Genomic DNA, 26,178 nt, shown 5'->3' with positions numbered 1-26,178 from the left:
TGTTCTATATAAACTTTTATTCAATAATATTCTTCCAAAGTTGTTACCATTTTTTTATGGAAAATGCTAACGAGTGCCCTTAGGGCATTAGTTAACAATCAATTTTAGAAAATTTTTGACATCATTTTTATGGAAAATGAAAAAAGATGTTAAAATATTAATTGTTTTTTTTTCTTTTTCCATAAAAACTTTCTTTAATTGGATTGTTAACGAATGCCCTAAGAGCACTCGTTAGCATGATTCATTGGAAAATGCTAACGAGTGCCCTTAGGTATTGGTTAACAATCAATTTTAGAAAAGTTTTGACATAACTTTTATGGAAAATGAAAAAAGTTTTGACATCACTTTGTTTATTTATTATTATTTCTCATTACTTAAGTAATTATAATAGATATGACTATATGTGTATACAATTTATAATTATTGCTTCTTATAATGAATTTATTACTAACAAAGTTTTATAACAATTATGCTATAATATATATGTATAACATTTTTCAAAACCAATTTCTATTAAACATTAGGCAACTTATTAGTTGTCTATAATTTTATCAATAGCCCACATAATGGGGAGGAGATTCCTTCAAATTTTAATATTTTCTATATTAATTTCAGAGAAAAGAAATGTTACTTCTATCAAAACAGGTTTAATCAGTATTTTTTTTTTTTGAAGTTTGGTTTAATCAGTATTAATTAAAAAAACAAAAGAGTGTGAAATAAGTTTTGTCCTAACATTATTGAATTAAAAAATGAGTGGAAAAACACAGGGTCAGATAAGTGACTGGGTGCATCAGGTGAGTTTCATGATTATGACCGGGAATAGGAGGTTAGGCATCACGGGTCCTTGGGGTTCAACTACCGGAAGGAGAGAGAGAGAGAGATAGAGAAGAAAAGACGCCAGCAAATTGCCCGAAAAGTAAGTAAAGGAAAGGAAGAGAGTTGTGATGTTGTGTTGAAAGTAGAAAGTTGAAAGGAAAATTTCCGGTTATTTATTTCAGGTAAAGTTGAAAATACTGCTTTACCCCCTTGATTGATTGAGATTTGAGATTCTTTTTAAAGGTTTGGTCAATTTATTACCTTCACTCATTTATGTCATTAACCTAATGGACCAAAAAGTTTGCAGATAAATTTAGTGATCATTGATTACCATCGGGCATTGACAACAGTGAGTATAGTTAATATGATAGACCATGTATCATCATTATTATTAAGATTTACTTTATGATCTTAGGTAGGTTAATTGCTATGTTCTTATTGTAGAATTTAAATTTATTTCTTGGTATTGTTTTTAATAGAGTTAGGTGTCTGATTAAATAAGGACTTTATATCTGTTTTCATAACTGATCATGATTGATACTGTATTTTCTTTCAAATCCGTTTTCTAGTGTGATTATACGTTCATATCATGTTGTAATTGATCTTTGTCTAGGTGAAAACTGAGATAAATATTGTTGGATGTTCAGACACTTCAATTATGTAATTGAACTTGTGTATTCATGAGGTTGTACAAGATTAATTACAATTGGGTGAAAACTAAGATAAATATTGCTGTTGAGGGATAGTATTCAGTAAACTATAATTGAAGTATGGAACTCTGAGATAAATATTGTTGGATGTTCAGACACTTCAATTATGTAATTGAACTTGTGTATTCATGAGGTTGTACAAGATTAATTACAATTGGGTGAAAACTAAGATAAATATTGCTGTTGAGGGATAGTATTCAGTAAACTATAATTGAAGTATGGAACAATGCAAAATGCGGCCAATCTTTTGCAACTTGCAGTCCTCTGGACAAATCTTTGGTAAAGGGCAATAATGGAACCAAAGATGCTTGGAAGTGTGTGTATGAGGTAAGCCATGGATTTTTGTTTCAATAGAATTAGAAGGGATACTTTAGAGCTTTTAGGGTAGCTCTATTGTTAAGTTTCTAAAATTGAAGTTCACTCATTTCAAAATGAATAAATATAATTTTAGAAATTATTTTTAAGAGAGTCTTAACCCATTCAAATAAGGAATGCAATATATATATATATATATATTTTTTATCTTAGATGATCTAAATTAGTTTCTACTACTCCTAAATCAATGTATATTGTTTCAATAAATACATTATTGTATTATGTAAAATTATTTAATGTACCTAATATTTATCTTTAAATGTGAGTTTTAGTTAATCCAACTCATAAATTTTTTTTATCTTTGAATAAGAAATGTAAAGTTTAATTCCCACCTCATCTAAAATTATTTGACGTCTTGAATCTGATGATGAATCTGATGATAGATAATAATCATTGTGATTAGTACGGTATGGTTGTTAAGGGATACGATAGAGAATAAAGAAATGAAGAAGGATGAATTAGTAAAATGGAGTGAGCAAATAGATGGGGGGAGAAACGGACTAGTCTCTTGTAAGCCACAAGAATCATGCTTTTTCCTTTTGGGGTTTGCTTTGCTTTTTATTTCACCCACATTGATTAATGAATGCACATGAATATGGATAGACGGCCAGATGGGTTTGTCTTAAAGACTCTCTAACTTCCCTTTCCACTGCCCCACACAAAAACCCTACATTTTTTTCAATTTATAATATAATAAAAAGAACAGTTCCTACAATCTCATGCATACCCAAACACTCTCTTGCCATGTCACCTCCTTCATCTAGCCTGTCTCCACGTGTCCTTTTTTATGTTGGGTCCCACACATTACAAGGACTACTCTGCTGTCTAGATCAGCAAAGTTTTTTGCCTTTTTGGACATGCAGTTTTTTGGTATTGGAGACAAGGGGTAAATGCTTTTTAACAACAGTTTTTAGTAGGGAGGTAATTGTTACCTGGTCTAACCTAATGGGTTGGATTTTACCGACCTAATAAACAGTGGGGTGGGTCTGAGTTTTTGCAATACTCACCCAAAGTTAGACCCGACCCGCTTAGTTTAGCTAAAATTACAAAAAAATCCAACTATATATATATATATATATATATATATATATCCTTATACCTAATCTTAATTCTCACTCTCATTCTAACTCTCACTCTCATCAACAGCCGCCCCTCATGCCTCACCCTTACTTAGTATCCACTGTCACTCTCAAGTCTAAAGCCCTCTCTCAAAGCAGTCAAGCCCTCCCTCAAGTGATCAAGCACCATGCAACTCACCCAAACCACCATAGCCACAACCAAGATCCAAGAAAAAAAATTCTTCATTGACAGATCATCCCAAATCCTCGCTGACAAGTCGAAACACATCAATCACGAAAATCTCCATAACCATTGTGAACCACCCCTCACTCGTTAGGCCGTTACAGACCCACAATCGATTGGGTTTTTTTTTTTTTTTGGTGTGTGTTTTTGTGAGCCAAATTTGTTGGGTTTTTTGTGTTTTGTTGCTGGGATTTTTAGATTTGCTAATTTTTCTTCTAGGTTTGCAAAATTTTTGGGATTGGTTGGATTTTTGGTATGGATTGATTTGTTAGATCATGACATCCATTTAGATTTTGGGATTTGTTGTGTTCGGTTTATTCATTTTTTTTTTGTTGCTTTTAATTTCATACATTAGAATTCGGAACATAGACTCTACTTTGGAATATTTGGTAGTCTTAATTTCAATGGATGGTGACTTTTTTTTTTTCTTTAGACATGGCTAGATGGATTGGGCCATGGAATGGGCCCAAATCTAGCATGGCTGGACGGGGTTTGCAGGGGCGGGTTTGGGGGTTAAAAAAAAACCCGTTTAATAAACGGCACGGGTTTGGGTAACAGGGGTAGGCTCGTGGGTCGGGTTTGGGCATAAAGAAACCCGCCTTGAACCAAACCCGTTGCCATTCTTAGTTTTCAGTGTTTAAATACTGAAACACGTATTTCTAATTTTCCATAACACTTTTTAACCCACACATATTTCCATAATAATTAAACAACAATACTAGAAATCTTTAACCAACCGGCCCTAAGCCATTATTTAATGTGTGGCCACTGCCCAGTGTACAGTGTACTATTATAGGATCAAAGATTTAAGTGTTGCATATGATATATGGCCAAGTTTTGAACAAACAAAATTTTGAACATAGGGAAAAGAAAGGCATTCCTTGAAATAAATAGTTTGAAAATTTAGGGTGTATTTGGATACCGCTTATTTACTGAAAATTGAAAACATTGTAACAAAATAATTTTTAAATGTGTAAATAGTATTGTGAGACCCAAATTTATATTGAAATTTGTGTTTGGATGACTTTTGTGGGTCTATGAATAGTGCCGTGGGACCCATATTTTTTCAGCAAAACGCACAAAGCCAGCCATAAACGCTATCCAAACGTGCATTAAATAAAAGAGTGTTCCTTAATTTCTTAATTATTTTTCTTTATTAAATTAACATTTGTTGCTTTTCATATACAATTATAGGAACGCAAAAAAGAAAAAGAAAAAAACTGAAAAACAAATCCATTTGCCTTGGAAGTTTGCATCATTGTCTTCAACAATTTTCTCTCAAACATTATTGATTAATAATCAACTACTGATATTTTATCTATTTTATTAGGACCTAAATGAACTAAGTTGTTTGCTGTGTTGGTTTGCTAAATGAGTTAGGTTGAAGCCTAAGTTTAGATTCAACTATTTAACAATTTGAGATTAAATATAATAATCTGTTTGTGAACAAACTTTTGAGTATAAGGCTCAATTAAAGTATATATACTATTATATGTGTATCGATGTTTAAGCTATACTTATGTAGTGATTTTGAGATTAGATTATGTAGTTTTGTATATAATTTTATAAGATATCAAATTATTATTTGTAATTTATTGATAATATAAATAGTCTATTTTGTGGTAAAATTGTATATAATTTTTAACAAAACAAGGTTGGTGAATCTAATTTTTATGAGTTCATAAAAAAAAAAAACCACTCTATCTAATTAAATCAAGCAATATAATTTCAATTATAATTTGAATATTACTTATTAACTTTGTGAGGAAGTCAAAAATTGTAGTTGTTGTGTTCACTACATATGAGAAAGGAATAAAGTTAATTAAGTAGTTCGTGAATAACTTATTTGATAAGAAAATGAGTCACGATTGAACATACATGTGATTACATTTGGTTTTGAGCTCAAGATTGACTCATATTTGAAATAAAATTAAATGAACTATTTTGAATTTTTAATATGGGCTTAAGTTCAACTCACTTACAAACCTAATTTCCGTTAGGGTAGTTGACATTTGATCAGTTTAATTTCATTAATTATCACATTATATTTCTCAGGACATTGCACAAGATATCATACTATTGCTGCATAAAAAAAAAAAAAAAAAAAAAAAAAAAAAAAAATCTCCGGAGGGCATGATATAGAGAAGTTTATTGTACTCCCATGAAGAGATTTGACACGATGAGTGCAATGTTTACTACATATATAACGAAACGTAAACAACATGTATTGCTTTTCAGTGAAATTATAAATGTTTGAAAACAACCATTCCTTGTTAACCCACTTTGTAATTTCTTTGGCCCTTAGTCCTTACCCACGTCAAATTCTAGTGTAGCCCCCATTATTGAATAATGAAAATGATATACTCTTTATAGGACACAGGTCCTATTAATGTAGCTTATGTTTATTTTGTTCTTGTTCCCATAGGGTCGGGACCAATGGACCCATTGACAAGCCATGGTTTACAGGGGGTTGGTTTCTTCCAGAAACATTTGCTGAAACTCCCTGTACAGCTAAGTATTCCAGGTTGTAAAAACTGGGACCCTAATTTTGAATTAGCTAGGCAACCCATTTTCTAGGTGGAAATCATCAATGGCATGAAGCTCTGGGTCCACGTTGATGGAGCTTTGTGAACAATATTTTAACAGTTCCAACTTCCAAGTACTTCTTAGATATGTCTCATTTATATATGTTATTTGAGTTTCTAGCTTTACATTTCATTACAATTTGAAACATTTTCCTCACTCTGACTCTTTTTTATTTATGTTTTCATCTGAATGGTGGGGGATATAGGATTATCACTTTTCTTGGGTAGATGTCTAATGAAGACTATGCTTGGTTTATGCATGAAAATGGACCAGCAATTTCAAGAATAGTATGGAGAAAAACAGATCATATACCCTTTTTTCTTATGCACAAAACATGTGGTGTGTCTACCACTTTCAGATTTGAAATGACAATTCTTACAATGGGGCATTAAACCTGCTTATCTGATCCAACTGCTTACCTGTAAAGTAACTATCTCATTCTTAGGCATTGCTCCATAGAAACATATTCATTGGTGCTGTTTTTTTCTGCATTCTGTTGGATCTTCCTCCCTTTGTTTCATTCCTCCTTATTATTGCCAATTGTTTGTTTGCATGTACTGTGCAGACAACTTATTTATGCAACCGAACTAACAAGTTTTTGTTTTATTTATTTATTTTTCCTTTTCTTAATCTTGCAGCATATATATATATATATATATTTGAGGTGTAAATAGTTCCAATTGACTTCAAATAAAGCGAATTAAAAAGAAAAAAACATATACCCAGTCTAATATTGAGTTTGGAGTCTGACTGATATTGCATTAGCACCATATTTAATGACTGTTAAGTAAGGGTGTTTAATTATCTCACATTATTTAAGAGAGTGTATTGTATATAGTATAGCTTGCCCTACCATTCCCTAAAAGATACATGGTTAGCCGATCCTGCCCAACAAATCAAGACATTGCTGCATCGATTGAACCAAGGTGATGATGATAATAATTAAAGATTGGCTATTAATGAATTAAATGGATTCAAGTATGAAAAATATAAAACATTTTTATTATGTTCTCTTTTATCATTTATTGCATCTAAAAGTTCTTTATTGATTTGATTACTAGACGCAATAATAATTTTAAAACACTTAGGATATGTTTGATAACTATTTTTTTCTTTTGTTTTCTGTTTTCAAAAATAATTTTTTATTTTTAAGACTAAAAAACTTGTTTGGAATCCAAAATGGATAGAAAACAAAACTATTCTCAAAACTCAATTTGTAAAGGAAACTGAAAACATGCAAAAAATTGTTTTCAGTTTCTAATTTTCAATTTATCTAAAAAAAAAAAAAAAGATTTCTAGTTTTCAAAAGTCAATAAAAACATGTGTCTGATTTAATGAATTTGTTCCATTTAATGAGTTAGCACTAGAGTTCAAATCCCAGTAACAACATATTTCAGTTTTTTTTTTTTTTCAAAAAACTGTATTATTTATTTATTTTTTTTTTAAATTTCAACTAACCAAACATGTTTTTGATTTCAAAAATACAAGAAAATTGTTTTTTTCTTTATACTCCCCAAAACAAGTTTGTAAAAATAGAAAATAAAAACTATTACCAAACATAACCTTAATAACTATTGTAAGGGCACGATTTGCTCCTAAAGCCCAAATGAAGGGTCAATAGCCCAAAGAGCCCAAAACAATAAATTTGTTAGAGAGTGGGTTTAAAGATGAACTTTCAATGAGATAAGTTGATAGTAGTCACAGTAGGTTAGTTATGGTTGGAAAGAATACAACAAACAGTTTAAGCAAGAAAAGTTCTCCTTGGTCAAGTCCGATGATGATTTGTTCTTATATATTTCTCTCAGACTTATACAAAATTATATTTCTTGAGTGTACAATGATTTTTCCTTAGATTTTTTGATGATTCCCTTGTAATGGGGTTTTTCTCCTTTATATTATCCTTCCTTTTTTCATCTCAGCCCTCCACGTGTAGATCAGATTGCTTGCTTTGATACTTGTCCCATCAGCACTTTCCTGAAGTCTTTGGGGGTAGTTGTAGATTACAGTTTAGGTATCATCTCCACATTAATACGGCCAGGGGATTAGATGCAGAGCATTTAATACAGTGGTAGCAACTTTCTTCTCAGATATTTCCTAACTCTCTTTTGTTTTATCCTTATCTGAGGTTTATCCTTACCAACACGATTGTTTGTTACCTTGTCTTTGATGAAAGATCAGACCTTTGACCTCTACTCTGTTTAGTCGAGAAGATACTTCTCCTCGGACAACGTTTCCAACTCCATATGACCATACTTCTTCCACGACCCATTAACTGGTACGTCTTCGTTAGTATTTACTTGTCCTCAAGTTATCTGATGTCCTCAGGCATGGCCCATGGCCCAATACCTATAACTGGGCCATTTATCCTTATAATAGCTTCTCAAAATTTCACTTTTTTGCTCTTCAGAAAAAAGGGGGATTTTGATTTTTGGCAATTATCCTTCCCATTCTTATGTCACTTCTTTCTGTGCAGGTGTCTTTTCAACTGCAAAAGGGCATGCTCCTGACGCTTCGGTATCTAGGACACTTTAGCATTTACTTCATACGGTGCCTTGTCCCTCATGTTCTACGGTGTGACGGAGATCCTATGGTGGAGAAATTTTATGGGGATTTTGGCGGGAACTTTCCCGCTTACTTTTCCCATTCCTATATATGTTGCTTGAAGATTTTGGCTGTTCCACTTTTTGCATCTTCAACTCTCTAGAACCAATTCGAAGAGCCCTTCCACATTTTTGTAAGTTGCCTTTAGTATTCCTTTTTAATTTTAGCACCTCTTCTTCCTTGGCATCTTTAATTTACATCTCATTTTCCTAACACCATCACATACCTTTCAAATGGGTAGATTCGCTAGCTTAGTAGATACCCCAGAAGGTATAGAGAGTTTCAAAGCTCGTTACCGTATTCCCACTGAGGTTTCAATTCAGTATTGCAGTCAAGGGGAATGGCATACCATGAGACAAGAAGGAGAGGTAGTAATCCCGATGATTGCTTTTATAGAGAAAGTGATGAGAATCCCCATGGGTAGAGTTACTAGGGACTTCCTGATTGCCCATAGACTTTGCCCCATCCAGTGTGCCCCTAACGTGTTTAGGATCCTAGGTAGCGTAGATGCTCTTAATGAAAATGGGTGTGAACCACACCCATCACGACGTTAACTGGGTTTACAATCGTCGACTCCTCAAAGGTTAGGGGTATTATTTGAAAACTAGGGTCTCCGAGGTCAGGCTTGTATCGTGTCTCCTTGATACTAACAAGGGTATGGACAAGCACTTCTTAATTGTCTCAGGGGATGGCATGATGGACTTCATTGGCCAACACGAGATGGGATACTAGGTGGGGTGTTTAGGTTTAGGCTTATTGCTTTAACAATACCCCTTTTCTCACTAACATCTTTGTGTTTATATTATTTATTTATTTTTTAATTTTTAAAATGGTTCTTATTTGGCTATCTATGGCTTATTCTAACAATGTTTTCACTTTTGATGAATTTGCAGATAAGTACTTTGCAACCCCCAATTTCAACCTTGTCAACGAGCTTGATCTAATGAGGATACTCAAATATGAGATCTTTCGAGGTCAGGCTTGTATCGTGTCTCCTTGATACTAACAAGGGTATGGACAAGCACTTCTTAATTGTCTCAGGGGATGGCATGATGGACTTCATTGGCCAACACGAGATGGGATACTAGGTGGGGTGTTTAGGTTTAGGCTTATTGCTTTAACAATACCCCTTTTCTCACTAACATCTTTGTGTTTATATTATTTATTTATTTTTTAATTTTTAAAATGGTTCTTATTTGGCTATCTATGGCTTATTCTAACAATGTTTTCACTTTTGATGAATTTGCAGATAAGTACTTTGCAACCCCCAATTTCAACCTTGTCAACGAGCTTGATCTAATGAGGATACTCAAATATGAGATCTTCGTTCACAGTGACGGACAACTGTGAGCTGCTCACATAATCCTCAGCTACGATCTTATCTCTTCAAGCTTCCAAGCCCCTAAGTGCGCGATAAAGACAAAGGATCCTTGGCTACAATAGATCAACATCGCCGTTCCTGGCTTCCTTGCTAGCACCCCTCTAGAAGGCACCAACTAGTGGAGCTACCTTTCTAGCGCAGTGCCAAGAAAGAGGTGACCTCCTCTCGTCTAGTTCTTGAAGAAATAGCCAAGGTAATGGAGGTTTCGGATTTCGAGGAAGATTTTTATGTTTTTGACCAACTTCAAGCCCTAGAAACTTCAGGTGTTGACTTTAGCCACCTTCCTTCCGCACAAGTTAGCGGCATTCAAGAAGCCCCTAATGTACCCGACGTAATAGTGCTACAATGCAAGTCCAAAACAAGCCTTCTTGAGCTTCTCGAGTCTTATGCAGGAGGCTCAGTGCCTGAGGTAGCCATCTAGACATATCCTCCCACTCTTCTTCCTGCCCAAACTTCCTAGCCCGACCAACAGACAAGAAAAGGAAACGGGACAAGAAGGGGAAAGATGTAGCTGAAGAAGGAGAGGTTATCCCCTCTAAGGAGCCAAAGCCCTAAAGGGGAGCAAAAGTGGCAAAAACAGAGCAAATTAGGTTCTCAAGTGAGGGAGCAATAGTAGATAAAGGACATGACCGTCGCCTAAGGGTCTAAAGCTGGAACCTTCCCTTGGTGTTGAACGGATCTCTCCTTCCTTTGGATTCCTCTATCAGGGACTTCCAAAAGGGGAAGGCATGTTACGTGGCCGATGCCTTAGAGCAGCCACTATTGCTACTTCAGGACATGGCTGACTTGAAGACCATGAAGAAACACGAAGTGTTTCTTACTTTGAAGAGGGACTTGGCGTTGGTAAGTTTTTCCCTTTTCTCCCTTCCCCCTTTTTTTTTTACTAAGTGTTCCAATTATCTCATCTCACACTTTTTATTTTTATTTTAACAAAGGCGATTCAAGCCGTGTATATGGCTGAGGAATTGGTGAGTACCTCCCATAAGCAAATGAAGGAGGAGGAGGGACCGCGAATAGCTGTCGTGGAGGCCTTCACTCTAGCTGAGCAAAGGATAAAGAACCTCAATACCAAGCTAACCAAGGCCATTAGAGAGAAAAAGAGTGTCAAGTTTGCTCTGGAAGGGGCCGAAGGGCAAGTAGAGAGCCAACGCCAACAGCCACGCTAGATCGAGGACCAACTCGTTATAGCCATGAGGCAAATAGGGGCTTTAAAGAAGAAGATGGAAGAGGTAGAGGAGGCTACGAACAAAGCTGAGAAGGTCAGGTACGAGGTAGGAGTAGCAGAGACCGAGGAACATCTAAGGGCCCAGGTCACTAGGGTATGTAGAGGCTACTACCTCCAAGTGTGGAATGAAGCACTAAACCAAGCTGGTGTGGATGCTTCTTCCCCACTTAGAAGGGTAGAAAATGACTTCTATCCCCCAGCCCTTCGTATAGCAGGTCCTTCAAGCTCCTAGACTGAGGTCGTTCCCAAAGCTCCAAAATCTAACCAAGCTGCCTATGCTGATGCTGCTCTTTCCTCTACCGTTGCCTCTAAGGAGGCTGAGCAAGTCGGTGCTTCAGAGAAAGAAAAAAAGCCAGCCAAAGAGACAGCCCTTGAGCCTACAAAGCTCCCACCTGCACCCAAAGATTCCTCCAAGGAGAAGGGAACCTTTTAGAGCCAGGAGCTGGTATTCCCCTTCACTGCCAAGGAGGATCCAAAAGGCAAAGGTATAGCCCAAGCAGTTATGCCTGAGACAACTGCCAAAACAGTTGCAAAGACCAATGCTCATTCTAAGACCAAGTAGAACCTTGGCTATATTTTGTAGTTGTATTTTTTTTTTTATGTACTTCTTTTTATGTGTATTTGTTGTTTGTGTTTTTAAGCATGTACTTTCTTTGCCTTTCAAGACCTTACTTAAAGAAAAGCATTAAATTCCTTTACGTTTCATTCTGTTTAGATAAAATAAGACATTATTTATTTCCTAATCAGTGTTTTACTAGTATAAGCATAACTTATAGCCTCATTTGATTAAGATATATCTTCATTCTTAACTTTGACAATCGTTTATGCAAGGTGCAACCTGACTGTTACATTTCATGTAATTGGTAGTGTAATAGACTAACCTTTCCAAGCCCATAACACTTAATAACTTATAATTTAACTTAAAAACATACTTTGTAGACCTGAGATAAGTAGCTCAAAGAATTATGTGTACTTCAAGATTCCTTTCTTAACTTCAAACAAAGGTGAAGCACCTATCTGTCCAAGGCATACGATCCGAGGAGACTATCATATCCAAGACCTCACTTAACACTCCACTTGGTAGTAGGCTCAGATAGTAGTAGGTGTTAATTTACTCAATGTATGATGTTCGAGGAACCCATACATAACCAAGATTCTATTTAACACCTAGATGAATAATTAAAAGTATTAATTTACCCTAGGTATGTGGTTCTAGAAACCAAGCATGACCGAGGTTCTATTTAATACTTAGATAAATAGGTGGTGTTAATTTACCCAATGTATGTGATCTGAGGAACCAGACATGACTAAGGTTCTGTTTAACATTTAAATAAATAATGGGAGACATTAATTTACCCAATGTATATGGTTCAAGGAACCAAGCATGACAAAGGGTCTGCTTAATACCTAGATAAATAAGGAGAAATATTAATTTATCTAAGGTATGTGGTTCGAGGAGTTAGGCATGACCAAGGTTCTGTTTAATACTTAGCTAAATAATTGAAAGCATTAATTTACCCAAAGTATGTGGTCTGAGGAACCAGGCATGATTGAGGTTTTGTTTAATATTTAAAGGAATGGAATACACAACATATAATATTATAAACAAAAATGTGGTAGAGTTGCCTTTCTTTAATAGTAATACCTTCGTAGGTTATTTACATTCCAAGGGCGTGGTACAACATTTTCAATACCCCCAGCTTTCCCTATGACAGGTTCTTTGCAGTACCCACAACTTTTCTCAATACCAAGTCACCAAGTGTTAACGGCCTTGCCCTTATACTGGTATTGTACCCTTGTTTGACCTTTTGTTGATAATATGCTAGTTGAACTATGGCAGCTTCTCTATGTTCCTCAACTAAATCTAGAATTTTTTTCAATAGCCTATCATTGTTGTTTGGAGTGAATAAGCTCGTCCTCAGTGTTGGAAATCTAGTCTCTAGAGGGATCACAGCCTCAGACCCATAAGTCATTGAAAATGGTGTTTCCCCAGTTGATCGACGAGGAGTAGTCCGATATATCTAGAGAACATGTGGTAATTCTTCCACCCATCTACCTTTTGCCGCATCCAATCTCTTCTTAAGTCCATTCACTATAACTTTGTTGATTGTTTTAGCCTGTCCGTTTCCTTGTGGATAAGCTAGACTTGAATATCTGTTTCTAATGCCTAATTCACGGCAGTATCTCCTGAACGCTTTACTGTCAAATTGAAGCCCATTATTTGAGATGAGGGTGTGAGGAATTCCAAATCGAGTGACAATGTTCTTCCATACAAACTTCTTTGCATCCATATATCTAATATTAGACAGTGGCTCAACTTCCACCCACTTTATGAAATAATCAGTTCCAACTAGAAGCCATCTTCAGTTTCTTGTAGTTTTAGGAAATGGTCCTACAATGTCCAAGCTCCATTGAGAAAATGACCATAGACTAGACAGAGGATTGAGGACACCCCCTGGCTGATGAATGTTCGGAGCAAATCTTTGGCATTAATCACACTTCTTCACATATTCCAGTGCTTCTTTCTGCATACTTGGCCACTAATACCCCTAGGTAAGGGCCCTATGGGATAGTGACCTGCGCCCTGTATGACTTCCATAGATTCCCTCATGTAACTCCTCCAAAAGTGACTCCACTGCTTTAGGATGGACATAGAGCAAGTATGGTCCAAAAGAGGAACGTTTATACAACTTTTTCTCTTCAGACAACCAGAAACGAGGAGCTTTCCTCTGTACCTTATCTGCCTCTCCCTTCCCATCAGGCAGAGTTCCTTCCTTGAGAAACAAGACCAAAGGATCCATCTAGCTAGGCCTAACCTTGATCTGGTGAACTTGGACTTTCCCCTTCTTCTCCTCGGTGGGCTTGTGCAAATCTTTAACGAGTATAACTCAACATAAGCCTTGTCCAGAAGAGGTTGCCAAAGTAGTTAGAGAATCAGCATATGTATTTCTACTTCTCGGAATTTGTTGCAAAGCGAAAAACTCAAAACTTGACTGCAAGCGCCTAGCTTGACTCAAATATCCTTTTATTCTCAAATCCTTAGCTTCCAACTCTCCCTTTACTTGGCCTACCACCAACCTTGAGTCTGAGAACACATCCACTGCCTTTCCTCCCATTTTCTAAATCATGGCCATCCCTACCAACAAAGTTTCGTACTCAGCTTCATTGTTCATGGTCAAGAAACCCAACCTTAAAGATTTCTCAATAGTAATCTTGTCTGGGGACATCACAACTAGCCCTATCCCAGATTCTCTCTGATTAGCTGCACTATCAACATACAGTTTCCAAGTTGAAGGTCCTTGTAGAGAAATTGTTTCAACTGGTTTTCCTTCTAAGTTTTACTTTTCATCCTCCATTTCTACTGGAGATTTAGTAAATTCTACTACCAAATCTGCAAGAACTTGGCCCTTAACAGAAGTCTGAGGCATATACTTAATGTCAAAGGCCCCGTAAATTGTTCCTCACTTGGTAATTCTCCATGTAAATTGTTGATTGCCTTAATTTGATAAGGTTTGACTTCAATTCCATGGTGAGTAACCATATAACCCAGAAATTTGTTTGAATTGACACCAAAAGAACATTTAGAAGCATTAAGGTGTAGTTTGTGCTTTCTTAGCACTTTAAAAATACTTCCAAGGTCATTCACATGCTCGGATTCTACCTTTCTCTTTACCACCATATCATCTATGTATACTTCAATATTCTTGCCAAGTTGAGGTTCAAGCATTCTTCAGCCCAAAAGGAATTACCTTGTAATGGTAATTCCTAGTGGGCATGACAAAACAGTCTTCTCCTGGTCATTTAGAGCCAATGATATCTGATGGTACCCTTGAAAGGCATCCAAAAAGCTTATCCAAGGATGACCAACTATTGCATCCATCAACTGGTCTATCCAAGGCACCGGGAAGGGATCCTTGGGATAAGCTTTGTTTAGATCTATGAAATCCACACATACTCCGTCATTTCCCATTCTTCTTCTTTACCACCACTGTGTTGGCCAACCACTTAGGGAAAAACACCTCTTTTATTGCTCCTGCCTACTTAAGTTTGATCACTTCCTCTTTAACAACATTAGAATGTTCTTTGGAAGAGTGTTGAGGTGGTTGCTTCTTAAGGGTGGTAGATGGAATAACATTTAGATGATGATAGATGAAATTTGGATCCACTCCAGGGGTTTCATAAGCACTCCACGTGAATACATCAATGTTATTTCTAAAGAAAACAACCAGTTCTTCCTTGTGGCAACTAAACTCCAACTTAAAAAAACTTCCCCTCATCATTATCAATGATGATTTTTTCTAACTTTTCACACTTTGCTCCTTTTGCCACAAAGTCCAAGGATAGGACTATTCTCCTCGATTGCTATAAATCCCTTTCTGTAATAGTCGAGGATTCACCTTTAGACTGATATCTAATTGCAGCCATCCAACATTGTCTAGCCATAGACTGGCTTCTAATCAATTTCTCAACCTAATCCTTTGAAGGATACTTCACTTTTAAGTACAAAGTGGAGGAAACAGCCCCCATGGCATGAAGCCAAGGCCTCGACACAATAGCCGTGTAAGGGGAATATGCATCTACTACAATAAAGTCCATTTCCATGACCTCTAACCCTGCTTGAACAGGTAATCTGATCTAGCCCCTTGGGATGACTGTCTTCCCATCAAACCCTACTAAAGGAGAATTATAGCAGGCCAGGTCCTCAGGCTTCACCTTGAGCCCTTTGTATAGGTCAGAGTACATGATCTCTGCACTACTGCTTTGATCTACTAAAACACTCTTCATATCATACCCTCCAATCCTAAGGGTAACCTCCAGGGCATCATCATGTAACTATAGGGTTCCCACCTTATCCTTACCAAAAAATCTTAGAGTTGGTCGAACTTCCATTCTACCCCTCTTAGAATCAAGGGTTACATTCTCAACATGTGGCCGGGTTATAGACATCACCCAAGACGGATAGGAACCAATCCTACCTGGGGTAGTAAGAATAACCCAAGGACAGTCTTAAAGAAGCATCCCTCTGATGTGCCAACCCTGCCTGGCTCCCCTGTCCATTGGGCTAATATAAAAATTGCTTTAGTCTCCTAATTTTGACCAGCTGCTTCAGGTAATCTTGTAAAGTCCTACTCTCTTCTATAGTGTGTCCTTGGTCTTGGTGGTACGGACAATGAAGACTTTGGTTGCGCTTCATGGAGTCTTCTCCCATCTTATTTGGTCACTTGAAGTATGACTCATTCTTAATTTTCTCCAAGATTTGGTGCATAGGCTCCCTGAACACGGTACTAACTACTTGGGCAGTAACAAGCCCAGTATGCCTAGCAAAATCTCTTCTGGGCCGATTATTATTATACCTCTTCGATTTGAAATCCCTTCGATCCTGGGGAATTACTTTAGCCTTCCCCTTTTCCTGTTGTTGATCCTCTTTGACCTATTTATACCCATCAATTCGATCCATGAGCTGATGTACGCTTCTGGCACTCTTTCTTGTCAAAGACTTCCTTAAATCATGCTCGGTAAGGAGGACGACCTTAAATGTCCTTATTGCTACATCATTAAAATTTACATATATTTCATTGAACATCTTCTAGTACCTATTTGAATACGTTTTCAGAGTCTCTCCCTCTCGCATGGCCATAGACAACAAGGAATTCAAAGGACAAGGAACCCAACAAGTAACGAATTGGGCCTTAAAGGCCCTAGTAAGCTCTTAAAAATAGCTAATTGATTCTTCCTCCAATCTGTCAAACCATCTCATCACCACTAGCCCTAAGCTAGATAAGAATACCTTACACATCAAGGCTTCATTCTTTGAATGGATAGCCATTCTCTAGCTGAAATGGCTAACATGCTCCACCGGGTCCGTCCTATCATTATACATGGTAAATGTTGGTTGAGTAAACTGCTGAGGAAGTTTTCCCCCTTCAATCCTCTGTATGAATGGTGATTTGGAGATTTGGCGCAAGACCCTACTCATAACATCATTTCCTAAGCCCTTGCGAGATGGGCTTTTGCTCCTCTGCCTATGATGGCAGTCTTCATCACAAGAGAAAAACTCACTAGGAGGAGTCATTGACCTGGGCCTGTAGCTACCATTATCATCATCATAATGAGATTCCGAGCTTGAAGGAGTCCATCTCCTTTGCTTACGGCGTAACTTCTTCCGTAAATGATCTATCTCTAGCTACATGTTCTTGGTGTTTCCTCCATAGGATACATGGCTCCCACCTCTAGAATGACTCCTACTTGTATGAGTGGTGTGCACGCTAACTTCACAGTCCCTTCTTCGATCAAGATTAAGAAATTGATCTTGACGTTGGGATCCTACAGATTCTTCATGGTTTGGTCCTGATCCTACCATGATTGAATGAGCTCAAGAATGTTCAACTTTCCCATAAACGGTTCCAATTGTAAGGGCACGATTTGCTTCTAAAGCCCAAATGAAGGGTCAATGGCCAAAGAGCCCAAGACAATAAATTTGTTAGAGAGTAGGCTTAAAGATGAACTTTCAATGAGATATGTGGATAGTAGTCACAGTAGGTTAGTTATGGTTGGAAAGAATACAACAGATAGTTTAAGTAAGAAGAGTTCTCCACGGTCAAGTTTGAGGATGATTTGTTCTTATATATTTCTCTTAGACTTGTACAAAATTATAGTTCTTGAGTGTATAGTGATTTTTCCTTAGATTTTCAGATGATCCCCTTATAATGGGGTTTTTCTCCTTTATATTCTCATTTCTTCTTTCATCTCAGCCCTCCACATGTAGATTAGATTGCTGGTTTTGATACTTGTCTCATCAGCACATTCCTGAAGTCTTTGGGGGTAGTTGAAAGACTGAAAATTACAGTTCAGGTATCACTTCCACATTAATGCGGCTAGAGGATTAGATACAGAGTATTTAATGCGGTGGTAACAACTTTCTTCTTAGATATTTCATAACTCTCTTTTGTTTTATTTTCTATCTGAGGTTTATCCTTACCAACACAATTGCTTGTTATCTTGTCCTTGATGAAGGGTCGGACCTTTGACCTCTACTCTGTCTAGCTGAGGAGATACTTCTCCTCGGACAACATTTCCAACTCCTTATGACCATACTTCTTCCACGGCCCATTAACTGGTATGCTTTCGTTAGTATTTACCTGTCCTTGGGCTATTTGATGTCCTCAGGCACGGCCCATGGCCTAATATCTATATCTGGACCCTTCATCCCTACAACTATAATTTTATTAAACACATTAAACGATAAAACTCTTTTTAATTAAAACACTTTGTTATGATGATGACGACAACAACGGTGATGATGATAATAATAATAATAATATTATTATTATTATTAATTGAACTAATTGGATTTTAAATATAAAAATACTAATAATTTTTGTTATACCTTCTTTTGTCATTTCTTATCTATAAAAAACACTATTTATTAATTTTGTTATCAAACCTGTATAACAATTTCAAAATACTTTATCATTGAATTTTTACAAACTTTTTAAATAGACCTTAGATGTCTTTATTGAAAAATTAAAAAAAAGTCAATTGAGCTAAAAATCTTTTTTTTTTTTTTTTTGGGTGTAAAGTTTTCTTGCATTTTCTAGTATTTGGTACAATATTGGTAAACACAAGTAAATGAAAATATTATGTGATATGGATAACAAATCTAATTAAGAATATAACATTTTCCAAAATGTTTATATACTTAATTGAACTGAAAATTGAGGCGTGGTATGGGTCCAGTAAAACCTCGCCATGTGGAGAAAAAAAAAAAAAAAAAAAACCTCTCCAGAGCTCGTTTGCAAAAAAATTGGTAAATATTGTTTTCACACTTTTTTTTAAAAATTTTTAATTTTTAACTTTCTGGTCTACTATATAAGTAGAACTTACGATTTACATCTTCATTTGTTTGAAGATTTTCTTGTTTTTTTGCTCTACTTTCTTCTACTTGCTTTGCGGTATGTTCTACAAACCCTAATTGAACTTTTTCTTGAAGTTTTTTTTTTTTTTAATTGTTTTCTCTTATGCTTTCCTCTCCTTTGGTCTGTGAACTACAAAACCCTAACTATGGTTCCCTCTACATTCTTTATTATTATTATTATTATTATTAATTGGATTTCAAATATAAGAATACTAATCACTTTTGTTATGTCTTCTTTTGTCATTTCTTATCTATAAAAAAAGCTATTTATTAATTTTTTTTATTGAACATGTATAACAATTTCAAAAATACTTAATCACTATATCTTTTCAAATTTTCTAAATGGACCCTAGATGTCTCTATTGAAAATATCAAAAGATGTCAATTGAACTACAAATTTTTTTTGGTGGAAAATTTTCTTGCATTTTATAGTGTTTGGTACAATTGAAAACACAAGTAAATGAAAACATTATGTGGTATGAATAACAAATCTAATTAAGAATATAATGTTTTCCAAAATATTTGTCTATCTAACATGTCACCACGAATGAACATTAACCAACATTGATTTTTTTTTTCGTAAGTGACTTTTTTCTTCAAATCAATTGTTTTTTTTTTCACTTAATTTTTTGTGTAAATTCTAATATTTTCTGTTTGATGTTTATTTTTATGAATGAAAGTTTTTGTTTATATAATTACTTAGAATTGCATTAAATATTAATGAAAATTTCCAAGTGATTCAATTAATAGAACATGGTTTTGGTTTATTTTCTGGACATTAATTAAGCACATGGAAATGTGTTAATTTTTTTTTTTAAAAAATGAGTCATTTAATAAAAAAATTTCTAATAAAATTCATTTGTCAAATAGGGTTCTAATTAATTGACATATTTTGATATTTTCAATAGAGACGTCGAGGATTCAAAACCCCTCTCCCATATTGTAACTATCAAATTATTGAATTAAAAAAAAAAAACTGCCTATTTATGAAACAAAAAAAATATTAATCTAAAAAGAAAAAGGTAAAACTTAGGTACAGTACTTAGGTGTTGTTCTTTAAGTTATTCTTTTAAAATTCTACTATGTAGATTTTTTTTTTCATAGGATGAAAGTGTATTTTTTAGTTAAATAGCCACATGACTGAATTTTAAGAGATAAATTTAAGGAATAACTTTTAAAGTACTGTATTTAAATTTTATCCAAAAGGAAAATACTCAACAAAACTTTTCATTTTTTTTTAGAGTATCTTATGCTAGGTGATGTTCAATTATGATTGCTCTATCTACCGATTAACATGATTGAAATGAAAGCTATTTATGTCTGATTCAGTCTTTTAAATTTATTAAAGTTACAATATCAGTAAAGACTGGCTTGGTTCGCAATTGATCAGACATTCCCACCTAATAATGAAAATTGTAATAAATTGGGTTAGTTATTGTTGTATTCATATCCCTCATCAATAATTCTGATCCACCACCCATCATTTAAAATTTTGTAAAGAGAAATCATAGGATACCCTTCAAGTCGCCAGGGTGGCCGATAGTTAACAAGATCCTTATTTAATGGTGGAATCACCATCATCATAAAGGATCTCTCTTTGCCAATCTTAGTATTGTTAAATTTAATTATTAATCGATTAGTATTTGATTATACAATTTTAGTTAATGGGAAACGATTCCATTTTCTAAGACATGTTTGTATTCAAGGGAGCAATATGTGACGTGAAGCCCTAAAGATTCTCTTACCAAAGAAATTACACACACATATAGATAAGGTTCTTATATCTTTGCTTTGCACTTTGCTTATACTATACTATATATATACACACACACACACCTATGTGTGTGTATATATATATATATATATATATATATTTGAAAGCCCAATCAAACTTCATTCAATTAAAAAAGAAGAATCAAAATACAAAGCATCACGGGCTAGTGGTGGCGATTCTTCCATCCACACAACTTCCACATCTAAGACATTGGCATAACGTGCTAAGGAATAGGCCACAGCATTGGCACTACGCCTAATACAACTGAAAGCCACATAGTGAAGTCCTACTGCTAGGCAGCCGATATCATCATAAATCACCCCCACGAGTGACCAATTTGGAGATGTTGAAGAAACAGCACTCATTACCATCGCATTATCCCCTTCAACAATTAATTCCGAGAACCCCGCATCTATAGCAAACTCCATTGCTTTTTGGCATGCCAAAGCTTCCGCCTCCTCACTGTTAACCACTGCTGCCCCCCTTGCTGATAAAGCTGCCATTACATCCCTAGCTGCGTTGCAAATCACTGCTCCTACCCCCAAACCGGTTTCAAACATTGTTGCATCAAAATTCAGTTTGTACAGCTGACCCGATGGAGGCTTCCAGTTCTGCATAATTACTGGTGAGACTGAACTTGCTGCAAGTGAGCTTTGAGCATCTCTATTATAGGAGCATTCTCATCAAAGCTCTCAAAATTTTTAGTATTTAGTATCTTAAAAAGTCACTTTATCAATTTTAACAACTCATTTTACAATACACCCAACATCAAATGTTCTATTTTTTTATCATTTCGTTTAAAATAATATAAACTACTCATTAAAATAATGAAAAAACAACTACACAAACCACATTTTCCACCACAAGCATTAAAATAATAATAATAATAATAATAATTTTTTAAAGATTGGAGCTACAGTGAGCTTAGTTGCTTTTTTTTATTTTTTATTTTATTTTATTTTATTTTTTTAAGTTTAGCATGTTTGTTATAGTTTGCTTTTTGGTGCTTTTTACAAACTTGATGTTAAAATTTAGCATTTATAGCATTTAGCATTCTTAATGAGAATGCTCTAAGCTATCCTTTTTTTTTTTGACGGCATAATTAAGCAAAATAATAACAATAACAGTGCCTTAATGGCTTGGTTTTAACCTATCATTTTTTTTTTTTGCAACCAATCATATATGTTTCTTTTTAACTTCGTCCAATGTGACTCTTCTTCCCAAAGTTTGTATAAAACCTCTCTGCAAAAAGCTCGGGGAAGCTCTGAGGGGTGCACGTGTCTGGTGATTAAATTTCACGTGGGAATGGTGACCCATGTGCAAGGACGTGCAGCTTTGTTAAGCGCTGTGCTTATTAGCTCAAAATGGCCAACAAGTCCAGCTTAATTTGGGTGGTCCTTTGCTCAAAAGTGTCTAATTATTAACCCCAAATTTTGCAGGGAATTTTTCATTCTTAAAAACTCAAAAGGATAAAAAATTTGAAGTGGGTTATCTTATAATAACTCTTTGTTTTAAATGAGATCTTATATGCCAAAACCTTATCCTCGTTTTTGAAATAAGATTGCACATGGCAAAAAAGTATTGGGAATAAAAACTTTTAGCACCTACGCAAGATTTGAGTTTGAACCAGAATTTTGATAGACAGACTTATTCTGAAGAATCACGGTTAGAGTTTATCCATCTCCATAAGAAAAATTTAGCAATACAACAAAGAAGTGAATCCAAAAATAATAGATGCTTAATTTCAATATTTTATAACTTACTACTAAGATGAAATTGATTAATTAAAACATGTAAATTGTCTAGCTCTCCCAACTGCATGATTCGTGATACAATTGTATAAAGAAAAAACTTTTAAAAAAATGTAAAAAATTGAGTAAGAATAAGATTTTGATTGGTGAACTAGAAGATTATGATCAATTGATCCAGAAAAATTAAAGCTTTGGAGTAATAAATTACTATATATGTTAACCTAACCATTGAGCTGTGTATACAAATGTGGACCAAATACTTCCACGTTTTCTTCAATTGAAAGTTAGATAGCATTAGATTTTAACAAAACAAAGACTATCCATTATTGATTATCCAATTTAGTTAGTTCATTTTTTAGATGTCTCAACCACATCGGTTAAAAAATGAGGTCAAGTCAACCCCGTCATGTCGGAATTGTTAATTGAACCCATTACTGAATGTAAAAAGGTCATCCAAATGAAATGATGCATAAAATTGACATTTTATTTAGAACTTGATGAAAGGCAGACAATTTACCAATGTGAAAAGAGCTAACCGAACCTTTGTATTTTCAGTCTACTCAGTACTCACGGGGATTTAGACAAAGCCACCGGCACAAAGAGTCAACTAAGAATTCAGAGCCGTTGACAATTCCATGCATTCATACTATGCCTGTGAAAGAATCCAAACATTTTTGACCACATGCAATGGGTTTCATGCAAGCTCCTTGAAAGAAAGGGTGTTTCTGTTTCATAAAGTCAACTCCTAATTTCGTGGGCCATTTTGATTTTTTGTTTTTTTTGGCTAGGTAATGATAAATTTTATGGAAAAAGTAAAATGGCTTTGATTTTTGGCATTGCTGACCCGTCACCATATATAGTGGAATTTATCCCCTATATTCCAGATTTGCCAACCTGATTAAAGCTAAAACTGATGCAAATTAAGGTAAAAAAATAGGTACAATGGTCTTGCAATGATTGGAACTTGTAATGTATAGAAAGTGGTATAATGAAAGCTTTATAGCAAAGTTTTGCATCCAGAGTCCAGAGAGCTCAGAGCTTTCTTTGGAATTTTTTTTTTCGAGCCCACCCCACTGAAATCAGCCTTTGCTAAAGTTTTCTCTTTATTTATTTATTTATTTTTTTTGAATATTAAAGTTTTCTCTTTAAATAATTACCAAATCAGAAAGATAAATTCTTTGCTCTATATCAAAACTGTGATTTAGTTCAGAAAGCAAAAGAAGAAGTGAAATAGAAGAAGGAAGAATTTCAGTAATGTAGATATGAAGATAAACGACAGTTTGTTTCTTGTAGTTTTGATTGTAACTTAATTATATGCTTGTAGTTTAGTGAGTAATTGATTCACACGTGATTTAACTAACTGGAACACGTGCAGTAACTAACTCCTTATTATGTGGGATATTTTGTTGCTCTGTTTCATGTATTTAGTCACAGATCAATGTATAGATTCATTCAGTTGAGGTATTACACAAAAACTTCTTGATTCGAAGTCTCTCTCTTTCTCTCTCTGATTCAAGCTTCCCATTTTTCCTTTTTGGTTCTCTGTACTTTCTTATACTCTACTCCCTGTGTTTTACTTTTGTAGACGAGAAAAAGAAAAAGAAAAATTGGAAGACTCTTATTATGGGACTATCAAGATAGAATAAAGATGTTAAAGAATAACATGACAAATGGGAAAGGTCAAATTAAAGCAAGGGTATTCATTTTGCTTTACCACTGCCAGATATGCATGGGATTGTAATTTGTAGTTGCTTCATATACGTCACACGTGACAAGAGCACCAAACTATCTTATAGTTTTTAGGTAAAACTTAGGTACACTACGGTGCAATATATTAAGTTTATCAAATTCTTTTTTTTTTTTAATCAATTTAAAAAAAAAAAAACTATAAATAAAAAAAGGACAAAACTAAAACCTTAAGAGAGAAAAACGCAGCCCTCTCCCACTTTTGACTCTTTGACCGAATTTGTGAGTGAGAGTGGTTATTGGCTATGTAATAAGTGGGTCAGTCATGGCAATAAAAGTATTAAACAATTAAAAAAATGGTAATCTTATAAATTAAAGAATTGTAAATAAATTAAAAAATTGTAAACTAATAAATAATTAAATAATTCTAAACACTTAGTTAGTGGGATAGAAACTAACAAATTAATTAAATTAAAGAATTGTAAAGAAAGTATAAAAGAATTTATCAGAATATCTTGTGAATTCAATAAAAACAAATGGTAAAAAGTAAAAGAGAAACTATTAAATTATAGTAAGTAATAATAATTAAGTTCGCTTAACAACAATAATTAATATATTTATTGTATTAGGAAAAAAAAGGTCAAATGAACTTATAATTTATCTTTCATTGACCCCTTGAACAAAAATCCTAAAGGCAAAACTATCTAAGTTAGCTTACTAACATAAACGGTTAGGTGTGAAAAGTCTGATCATGTGCAAATGGGGACGACAATTTTGTCCCGCCCCGTTTTGCCCCATGCGGGTTTTTCCCATTTTGTAAAGATGGTGGGGTGAGAATGGAGTGAGATTTTAGCCCCGCATCATGGGGCGGGGCAGGGATGGGTTTAGACTTTTTAGACCCAACCCACCCCGCATTGATAAGGGTTAAATTGTATATTTTTCATACCCTAAAACCCTACTATTTAAACAAGCATTTCATCAGCTTATTCTATTATAACATTTTCTTTTGTCTTTATTAAAAAAATTATATATATACTCTTGAATCATTGATTTTGTACTATGAGATTTTTGTTTTTGTTGTGATATTGTCTTGTTAAACACTTTAATAATATTATTCAATTTTACTTAAAAATTAGTTTGACTTGATGGAATAAATTTATTTGTAATTTCAAATATAATTTTATTAACGAGATAGGTTTTATTAAAAGAAATTGTAATGGTTATGGGCAAATTAACAAGAAGAAGAGTTTTACAGGGTGGGGCAAGGTTTTGCAGGTCCCAAAGGGGCGGGGATGGGGCAAGAAAATTTTCCCTGTTATGCGGGGCTGGGTGGAGATAAGGTAAGACAAAACCATGTGGGGTCCATCCTTCGGACCCGCCCCACCCCATTGCCATCCCTACGTGCAAAGACATTTCACATATCTTGCACTTTTCTTTCAGCTCCAATGGCTTCTTTCTATCGTCAATCTGGATATTTGTAAGACTTTTAAAACTGAAAAAGAAGTCAACGCATTAAGAATACACAAGAAACCGTTGCACACCTTGGCCTGATGGTCATTCCACAAGTAAATGTGCTTGTGGGGCGTGAGGGGGTAAGAGTCGAGTTCAAGTCTCCAGAAAAGAGTTTCACACACATATACACTTAGATTAGGTTAAAGTAAAATTTATATCTTGTAAAAAAAAAAAAATAGACTTGTGTTATCCGTTGGGTGGTGAAGCATGAACTAGGACAGGAATTTTGAGACACGTTTAGGATGTGCATTTGAAGCAACTAATTAATTTTCTATTCTTTTATTTCATGCTCCTAATACAAGCGAAACAAAGATAATGTTGGGGGATTACAATTTGACTTCATACAACCACTCTAAAAGCAGGTTTACGTGATGTGATATCGAATGTAATAAAAGATTTGGGTGTATATCTTCCTCATTACTAATTGGTTTTGAGATGAAATGGCACATCTCATTGTTCGACAAATAACATAAAAAATAATACAAAAAAAAAAAAAAATGATGATTTTGCTTTTTGAACATTCAAGTTTTCAATAAGAAAAAAA

General features: G+C 34.7%; 1 protein-coding gene across 1 annotated transcript; it reads right to left on the bottom strand.

Annotated features, from left to right (window-relative positions):
- Positions 1–20,804: 20,804 nt before the first annotated feature.
- LOC112006843 (uncharacterized) lies at positions 20,805–21,302 on the bottom strand. Its single transcript, XM_024039148.2, has one exon. The coding sequence runs from the start codon at positions 21,300–21,302 to the stop codon at positions 20,805–20,807; it is 498 nt and encodes a 165-aa protein (XP_023894916.2).
- Between the last annotated feature and the right edge of the window lie 4,876 nt (positions 21,303–26,178).

Source organism: Quercus suber, unplaced genomic scaffold (genome assembly GCF_002906115.3).
Source record: "Quercus suber isolate HL8 unplaced genomic scaffold, Cork oak 2.0 scaffold_660, whole genome shotgun sequence".
Taxonomy (NCBI): domain Eukaryota; kingdom Viridiplantae; phylum Streptophyta; class Magnoliopsida; order Fagales; family Fagaceae; genus Quercus; species Quercus suber.
Note: the sequence above shows the minus strand (reverse complement) of the source record. Positions and strands in the feature narration are given on the sequence as shown.

Coding starts and splice junctions, on each gene's coding strand:
- LOC112006843 (XM_024039148.2), bottom strand. CDS start 21,302: ATGCAGAACTGGAAGCCTCCATCGGGTCAGCTGTACAAACTGAATTTT.